Here is a 7040-nt window from a genome sequence, read left to right as displayed (position 1 = left end):
TACCGGGCGGCGCTTGAAGAACGACTCGAGGAGGGTGGTCTTGCCGAGGCCGGCCTCGCCCACCACCATCAGGTTGAACGACTCCCGCCCCGGCTCGCGCGACGTCCTGACGCCGCACGGGACGCGGCGCGGACAGCGTTGTCAATCCGACCGCCGCAAACCCCCCTCCCTCCTCAGGCATGCGTGCGGTACGGCGAGGGGGCGGTGTGGAGGGCTCGCGGCGGCGCGCGAGCCCTCACGCGGAGTGAACGGCCGGCGCGGCGCGCCCCGCAAAGCAAAGCAAACTGGCGGCAGGTGGGCGGCAGGTGGGAGGCGCACCTCGGCTCGACGCAGCGGCCATGGTAGGGGTCGCGCTGCGGGGTGGGGAGGGAGGCGATCCCGACTGCGCCGTTCGCCGACGCCTTGAGCGACCGGTACTCGGCCCCGATCACGCCGTGCGGCACGAGGTTGTGCTGCTCGGTGACAAAGCCAGAGCGCCCGCTCGAGTCCTCATCGTCCACGACGAGGGTGGAGGAGCCCATGCCGCTCTGGTCCCACTCGGTGGGCTCGAGGTCCCACCCGCCGTCCGGGCCGGCCTCGGACACGAAGGATGACGCGACCGACTGCATGTGGCTTGTGAGCGGGTGCTGGGTCTTGGCCGGCGAGCGAAGTTGGGACCGGCCGAACTGATGATGACAGTGTTTTTTTTTTGCCGTACTTTTTTCATGTCTCGAGGTTCTCGAGGTGGATATCCTTTGGCCGCGTTGGGTAGCGAGGATTGGTGTGACGCGATCCACGCAGGCGTGATTTCTGACGGCCGACCGTCAGTGCACGGAGTTGCCCCTTCTCCGACTGCCCCGGCTAGTTCCCGAGGTCGCGCGGGGCTGACCCTTGCGTCCCCCGGGACCTAGCGCGGGTGGGTTGGAGGGGGCTCGCTGCAAGGAAGGGCGGTGTAAGGAGCCGATCCCCGTAGTCCGCCCCACTCCTCCCCATCGGGCCGCCTAAGCGGCCACGCCTCGCAGATTCGTTTCTCGTGCCTGGGTCAGGCGCGCGGGGCATCCCCCGGGTCGCTCGACCAGCGATCCGAAGAGTGGCCGCTATGCGAAGGAAAGAGCGGGGCCCTCGGGGTACGCCTCGCCCGGCCCCCTCCGAGGGGGGGAGGGAATTGCGGGTCCCCACGGGCGCCTCTCTTCGGCCCTCCCGACGTCCCGAGGGGGGGGAGGGGAGCAAGGGGGTGGGGGGATCGGGGCGGGGGGGAGGGGTCTCGGTTTCGTGAGGCTAATACTTGCCTTTCGGGGAGGGGCCTCCGGCCGTGCTAGCGCAGTGGCGCCCGCTCGACATCTTCCCCTCCTCCCCTCGAGGCAGCGAGTAGGCAGCGAGTTGGGAGAATCGAGCGCCTATGTTTGTCGAGGTGGGGCGGAGGGGTGGGGCGACTGGTGGGAGGGCGGGCGGGCGGGCGGGCGGGCGGGCGGGCAAGCGGGGAGAGGCGGGCGGGCGGGGCGGGGCGGGCGGGCGGGGTGATCGGAGAAGTCGTATCCACAATCCGCAGCAGCGGAGCAGCCGCAGCAGCAGCAGCAGCTGCAGCAGCAAGCAGCAGCCTGCCGCAGATTGCTGCCGTTGTCAGCGACGCGATCCGCCGCCGCGCCGCCGCGTCGCCGCCGCCCGCGCCGCCTGCGCTCGCCGCCGCCTCGCAGACGCCACCTCTCTCGCGCTCGAAGAGCCGCGCAGCGGGCCGCGAGGTGGATGTCAAAGAGCCGCAAAGTGGCGAGGTCATGAAATCATCAAATTTTGAACTTGCCCGAGACAGCCCGGAAATCAACTTTTTATCTCGCGTTCTTCCCAAACCGAGTCCTCTCTACAGTTACATACTTACTTTTCATTTAAGATCCCCGAATTGCCACACTACTCTTCACACACAGTGCAGTGATGTGCAGCGCAGCAGATAGGCACACTAGACTGCCAAACACTCGTCCGGATCGTCGCGCCTTCTGGGGCCGGTTCTGCAGCCTGGGCGACGAGCGCGAGACACGGTGGGGCTAGAGGAGAGCGCCCCGACTCCGAATGCAAGCGCTAAATCAAGCGAAGTGTGTCTGCGCACGCGCACACGCACGCGCATTTGCGCTGCCTACTGGTGGCGCTGCAGTAAAGCCGTATCTCCGTCTGTCCTTTGTTTCCGACCCCGAGGCAGTAGACATCCTAGTAGACATAGTAGACATAGTAGACATAGTAGACATAGTAGACATAGTAGACATAGTAGACATAGTAGACATAGTAGACATAGTAGTGGACATCGACGTCAAAGGAGCAGATGCCGGCGCTAGTTGCACTCTGGGCAGCCCGCACAGTTGAGCTGCCATTTGCACTTCGTCGCCCACGAACTGTGCACAGGGGCCGGGAGGGGTGGGGGTGAGGAATGCTTGCGCATTTGGCCGGTGAGTGGGGGGTACACATGCGAGGTGAGTGGGTGCGTAGGAGAGTGTGTGGGAGACAGAGAAGGGCTGCACGCACTTTCCATTGTTCGCGCACCAAGGTTTGCAATTGGGCGGCGGCGGCGTCACAGCGTCGCACTCTGGGCAGCCCGCACAGTTGAGCTGCCAGTTGCACTTCGTCTCCCACGAACTGCAGAGTGAGGGCCGGGAGGGGTGGAGGGTGAGGGGTGCTTTCCCTGCGCATTTGGCCGGGGTGCAGCCGTCGGTGAGGTGGAGGTACACACATGTGCATGTGCATGTGCATGCACATGGCGTGCACATGCACATGCAACATGCACAGGTATAGGTGCAGGTGCATGTGAGGTGCGTAGGAAGGAGAGTGGGGGTTAGAGGAGGGCTGCACGCACTTTGGATTCTTTGCGCACCAAGGCTTGCACGGGGATGGCGAGGCGGACGGAGGCGGCGGCGAAGGCGACGGAGGCGGCGGCGGCGGCGGCGGCGAAGACGAGGGCGAAGGCTCCGGCGAGGGTGAGGGCTCAGGCGACGGCTCTGGCTCAGGCGAGGCCGACGGAGGAGGCGGCACGGGCCGGGCGGACGGCGACGGCGAGGCCGACGGAGGAGGCGGCACGGGCCTGGCGGACGGCGACGGCGAGGCCGACGGAGGAGGCGGCACGGGCCTGGCGGACGGCGACGGCGAGGCCGACGGAGGAGGCGGCACGGGCCTGGCGGACGGCGACGGCGAGGCCGACGGAGGAGGCGGCACGGGCCTGGCGGACGGCGACGGCGAGGCCGACGGAGGAGGCGGCACGGGCCTGGCGGACGGCGACGGCGAGGCCGACGGAGGAGGCGGCACGGGCCGGGCGGACGGCGACGGCGACGGCGAGGCAGATGAAGGCGGCGGAGGCACGGGCCCGGCAGATGGCGGCGAAACGGTGGAGTTGCCGGTGATGAGGTACACGTCGTAGGCCCCTGCAAGCGGTCAGGGCGGGTGAGTTGAGACGGGGTTCTTGGGGTAGGCGGTCTGATTGAGGGCAGGACTTGTGGCACCGCAGTTGTCGAGGGAATTGTCTCGGAAGTGTCTAGGAAGTGTCTCGGAAGCACCGCAGTTGTCGAGGGAATTGTCTAGGAATTGTCTAGGAAGTGTCTCGGAAGCACCGCAGTTGTCGAGGGAATTGTCGGTGCCGCACACTCCACGGTCGCCCTCACAAACGTCGCCTGCATGGGGGCACAGCGGCGCCAGAGTGAGCGCGCTCGACGGGGGAGGGACGAGCAGGCGAGGAAGCGGGGGGGGCGGGCGCCGTAGGTGAGCTCGCACGAGTCGCAGTTCGGGAGGAAATTCATCCCGTTAGGAGGGCACTCGGACGGCGCAACCGCGATCAGCGTGCGATACTCCGGCACGCTGCACGAGGTTGTGCACGTGAGTGGTGGGCCCGGGCCGGGCGGCGGCGGCGAGGGGCTGGGCGGAGGCGGCGGAGGCGGCGACGCTGCTGGCGGCGACGGCGGAGGCGGCGACGCCGCGGGCGGCGACGGCGGTGAGCCCGGCGACGGCGGAGGCGACGGCGGACTGGGCGGGCCGGTGGTCAGGCACGAGGCGACGTCGGCCGCATCAAACTTGTTGTAGAGCAGCTTGTTGGCGGTGTCCGCCGGCAGAGGCTGGGTGACTGCATCCTTGGTGGACATGCAGAGCATCGCGTCCGTCACCTCCTCGGGGGTGAGCGCCGGGTCGAGTGACCGAATCTGCGCCGCCACGCCAGCAGCGTGCGGCGTCGCCATGGACGTGCCTGCGTCGTGGCCAAAGGGATGGACGGGGGCGGGAGGCTGGGGTCGGGGGCAAGGGTGTAGCGCACCCGAGATTGTCCTCGTGGCGTCGTCGGCGCCGGACCAAGCCGCCTTGATATCGCGCCCCGGCGCAAAGATGTCCATGCAAGGCCCGTAGTTGGAGAAGGAGGAGCGACCATCGTCGATATCGGTCGAGCCGACGGTGATAGCCTCCAAGGTTGACGCGGGCGACTTCTGGCACGCGTCGCCGTTGTTGTTCCCTGCGGCGACAACCGTGAGGACTCCCGCCGCCATCGCCGCCTGGATGACGGCGTCGTACCGGTTCGCCCCGCCCCCGCCGAGGGACATCGAGAGGACCGCCGGGAGGTCGCGACTCTGCGCGTCGGCGACCGCCCACTCGATGCCCGCCATCACGCCGGCGTAGGAGCCGGAGCCGCCGCACGAGAGCACCTGGACGGTGATGATGGTGGCGCCCCTTGCAACGCCGTAGACGGTGCCGCCGGCGGTCGAGGCGCAGTGGGTGCCGTGGCCGTTGCAGCGAGAGGAGCTGGAGTCAATCACGCCCTGGTAGACGTAGCCGGACACGTCGTTGCCGCACGAGCTCTCGCTGCCCGTCGGGCAGCCAGCGGACCAGCCGGCCAAGGCGCGGCCGCCAAAGTCGACGTGGCCGATGCGGACGCCTGCCGCACGGCGGTACGAGGGGCGCGGTGCGAGGGGCGCGGTGCGAGGGGCGCGGTGCGAGGGGCGCGGTGCGAGGGGCGCGGTGCTAGGCGTGCCGGTGTCGAGGATGTAGACGAGGGAGCCAGAGCCGGTGACTCCGGAGTCGTCGTAGAAGCCGTCGGTCCCATCGCGGCTGTCGATGCGGTCGATGCCCCACGCTTGAGCTGGCACTGGCGCCCCCGAAAAATCGTCGAGCTGGATGATGCAGTTGGGCTCCAGCTCCACCTCGCTATCGAGGACAATGCTGTCGAGGATGGAATTGTTGACAGGAGCGATGGCGACCATTCGGGCCATTGGCAGGCGCTGGACGATGTTCGCTCCATACAGGTCGAGTTTCTTGACGAGCTTGGCGACGCAGGCCGCGCCCGAATCCTGCGGGGGGCGGTCGATCCTGAGTGCGGGATCGGTATATTTGATGGTAAGCGGGAAGTGTTGCGGGTTTGAGCAGGCGGCGATACCTGAGTCGTGAATCGCGCCGACTCGTGAACGAGGAGGCCGGCGGCTCCGTTCTTCCCGCACGAATCGACTGCTGCTTGGAGGCGTCGCTTGCGCTCAATGCCGAGGCGCGTCGGCGCGGCCGTCGCGGCCGCGAGGAGGAGCACGAGGGTGGTGGTGAACAGCAGCATACCACGTATGCCCGACTGGGAGTTCGCTTTAGGCGTTTTGCTGGCGGTGATGATATCACGTAGGGGAAAAACAAGCAGCAGTCGGAACAAGCCAGCAAAACGCGGAAAGCGAGCTCCCCCGTGCAACATGACAAAGCGAGCCTGGCCGATTCGGTGCCCGGCGCCGAGCTTCAGGGGCTGTGTACTGGAATCCCTGTGTGGTGGCGCGCGCGCGGCTGCAGGCGAGGCGAGGCGCAGGCGCAGGCGAGGCGAGGCGAGGGATCCCCCCTCCAACCCACCCGCGCTAGGTCTCGGGGGACGCAGGGGTCACACCCGACGACCTCGGGAACTAGCCGGGGCAGTCGGAGAAGGGGCAACTCCGTGCACTGACGGTCGGCCGTCAGAAATCACGCCTGCGTGGATCGCGTCACACCAATCCTCGCTACCCAACGCGGCCAAAGGATATCCACCTCGAGAACCTCGAGACATGAAGGTAGGTAGGTAGAAAGGTGAAGAACAGCCAGGCTCGGACTGGACACCAACGCGGTATGGGTGGACGCTAGACAGATGATGACGACACGCACGAGCGACACACAGACACAATCACAAACAGGCTCACAAGAGAGATGCAGTGAGGCGGAGCCTACCCTGGAGCCGTACAGAGCTGTTCTTTTTTTATCGGATTACCCAAAAGGTACCATGCGGCTCCGCACTACTCCATGCTGCTGTTCTCTACCTCCATCTCAGAGGACGTACTTGACTCACTCACGGTGGCAGATTCATGCTGGAACTGTACCGAGGGCTTGATAAAGGCCTTGAACGCAGAGGGAGGGGGCGCGGGCGCGGGCGTAGGCGCGGGCGCGGGCGAGCGATGCTGAGAAGGCGGCGGGGGCGTTGGCTGGCCGAGGCCCGCCGCCGCCACCGCGTCGGCGCTTGCTCGCTGGTCAAGCTTTGCAAGGCAGACGTGCCCTCGCTTCGGGGCGCCGCAGCGCTGGCACCGATTCTTGAACGCATGCCCAGCCTCGCGCAGCTTGCGCCCCTTCTCGATCCGCTGCCAGCGGTTGCGCACGGACGAGACGGTCCGGCCTGCGTGCAGCGAGGGCTCGCTCAGGCCAGAGGTACGAGCTGCCTTGCTCTCCTTTTGTGAGGCGGCGGCGAGGAGCGAGCGGTGGGGAAGACGCTGCCAAATGTCATTGAGAGCAGCGACGGCGGCGCGGACGGTGCTTGCGGGAGGCGAGAGGGGCACACGCGCCTGGTAGCGAGACCGCGATGCGAGACCAATTTGGGCCGAGACCACTTTGGGCACACTCACCGAGCAGTCGCAGGATCGTTAAGTCCTCCTCGGGCTCCCACGCCCGCATATGCTCGTGCACGCCGCCTGTCATAGCGCGTCTGTGGACTGTGGATGGGAGGAGCGGGGTCGGTCGTGCCGTCGCGCAAATCGCGCCTTTCTGTAGCGGTCGTCCTCGCGTTTTTTCCACTCGACCGGCCGAGGGTCCGGCGCATGAGATGAGAGCGGCGGGGGCCT

At 67.1% G+C, this 7040-nt stretch overlaps 3 protein-coding genes across 3 annotated transcripts in view; all 3 read right to left on the bottom strand.

The window, feature by feature from the left end:
- EMIHUDRAFT_460370 (hypothetical protein) overlaps nucleotides 1-656 on the bottom strand; it is a 6622-nt gene extending 5966 nt beyond the window's left edge. The window contains exons 1-2 of the mRNA XM_005792603.1: nucleotides 319-656; nucleotides 14-106 (exon numbers count right to left, since the gene is read on the bottom strand). Of these exons, the coding sequence (XP_005792660.1) occupies nucleotides 14-106; nucleotides 319-608 (383 nt within the window). The 5' untranslated portion in view covers nucleotides 609-656. The remainder of the gene's footprint in view (nucleotides 1-13; nucleotides 107-318) is intronic.
- Nucleotides 657-2148: 1492 nt separating this feature from the next.
- Nucleotides 2149-5565, bottom strand: EMIHUDRAFT_446798 (hypothetical protein). Its single transcript, XM_005792602.1, has 9 exons — nucleotides 5366-5565; nucleotides 4964-5279; nucleotides 4256-4867; nucleotides 3707-4189; nucleotides 3564-3623; nucleotides 2816-3377; nucleotides 2488-2598; nucleotides 2257-2357; nucleotides 2149-2193 (listed from the first exon to the last, which is right to left on the bottom strand). Exons 1-8 carry the CDS (start codon nucleotides 5531-5533, stop codon nucleotides 2297-2299), a joined length of 2373 nt encoding a protein of 790 aa, XP_005792659.1. The 5' UTR covers nucleotides 5534-5565; the 3' UTR covers nucleotides 2149-2193; nucleotides 2257-2296.
- A 608-nt stretch (nucleotides 5566-6173) lies between these two features.
- EMIHUDRAFT_446796 (hypothetical protein) lies at nucleotides 6174-7040 on the bottom strand. Its single transcript, XM_005792601.1, has 4 exons — nucleotides 6981-7040; nucleotides 6765-6901; nucleotides 6317-6598; nucleotides 6174-6287 (listed from the first exon to the last, which is right to left on the bottom strand). The coding sequence occupies exons 1-4, from the start codon at nucleotides 7016-7018 to the stop codon at nucleotides 6274-6276; spliced, it is 471 nt and encodes a 156-aa protein (XP_005792658.1). The 5' UTR covers nucleotides 7019-7040; the 3' UTR covers nucleotides 6174-6273.

Source organism: Emiliania huxleyi (genome assembly GCF_000372725.1).
Source record: "Emiliania huxleyi CCMP1516 unplaced genomic scaffold EMIHUscaffold_1067, whole genome shotgun sequence".
Taxonomy (NCBI): domain Eukaryota; phylum Haptophyta; order Isochrysidales; family Noelaerhabdaceae; genus Emiliania; species Emiliania huxleyi.
Note: the sequence above shows the minus strand (reverse complement) of the source record. Positions and strands in the feature narration are given on the sequence as shown.

Coding starts and splice junctions, on each gene's coding strand:
- EMIHUDRAFT_446798 (XM_005792602.1), bottom strand. CDS start 5,533: ATGCTGCTGTTCACCACCACCCTCGTGCTCCTCCTCGCGGCCGCGACG. Junction 4,868..4,963: donor CGTCTACATCCTCGACACCG/GCACGCCTAGCA, acceptor GCCGTGCGGCAG/GCGTCCGCATCGGCCACGTC. Junction 4,190..4,255: donor CGCCACGAGGACAATCTCGG/GTGCGCTACACC, acceptor GCCACGACGCAG/GCACGTCCATGGCGACGCCG.
- EMIHUDRAFT_446796 (XM_005792601.1), bottom strand. CDS start 7,018: ATGCGCCGGACCCTCGGCCGGTCGAGTGGAAAAAACGC. Junction 6,902..6,980: donor CGGTCGAGTGGAAAAAACGC/GAGGACGACCGC, acceptor AGTCCACAGACG/CGCTATGACAGGCGGCGTGC. Junction 6,599..6,764: donor CATCGCGGTCTCGCTACCAG/GCGCGTGTGCCC, acceptor CGCTGCACGCAG/GCCGGACCGTCTCGTCCGTG.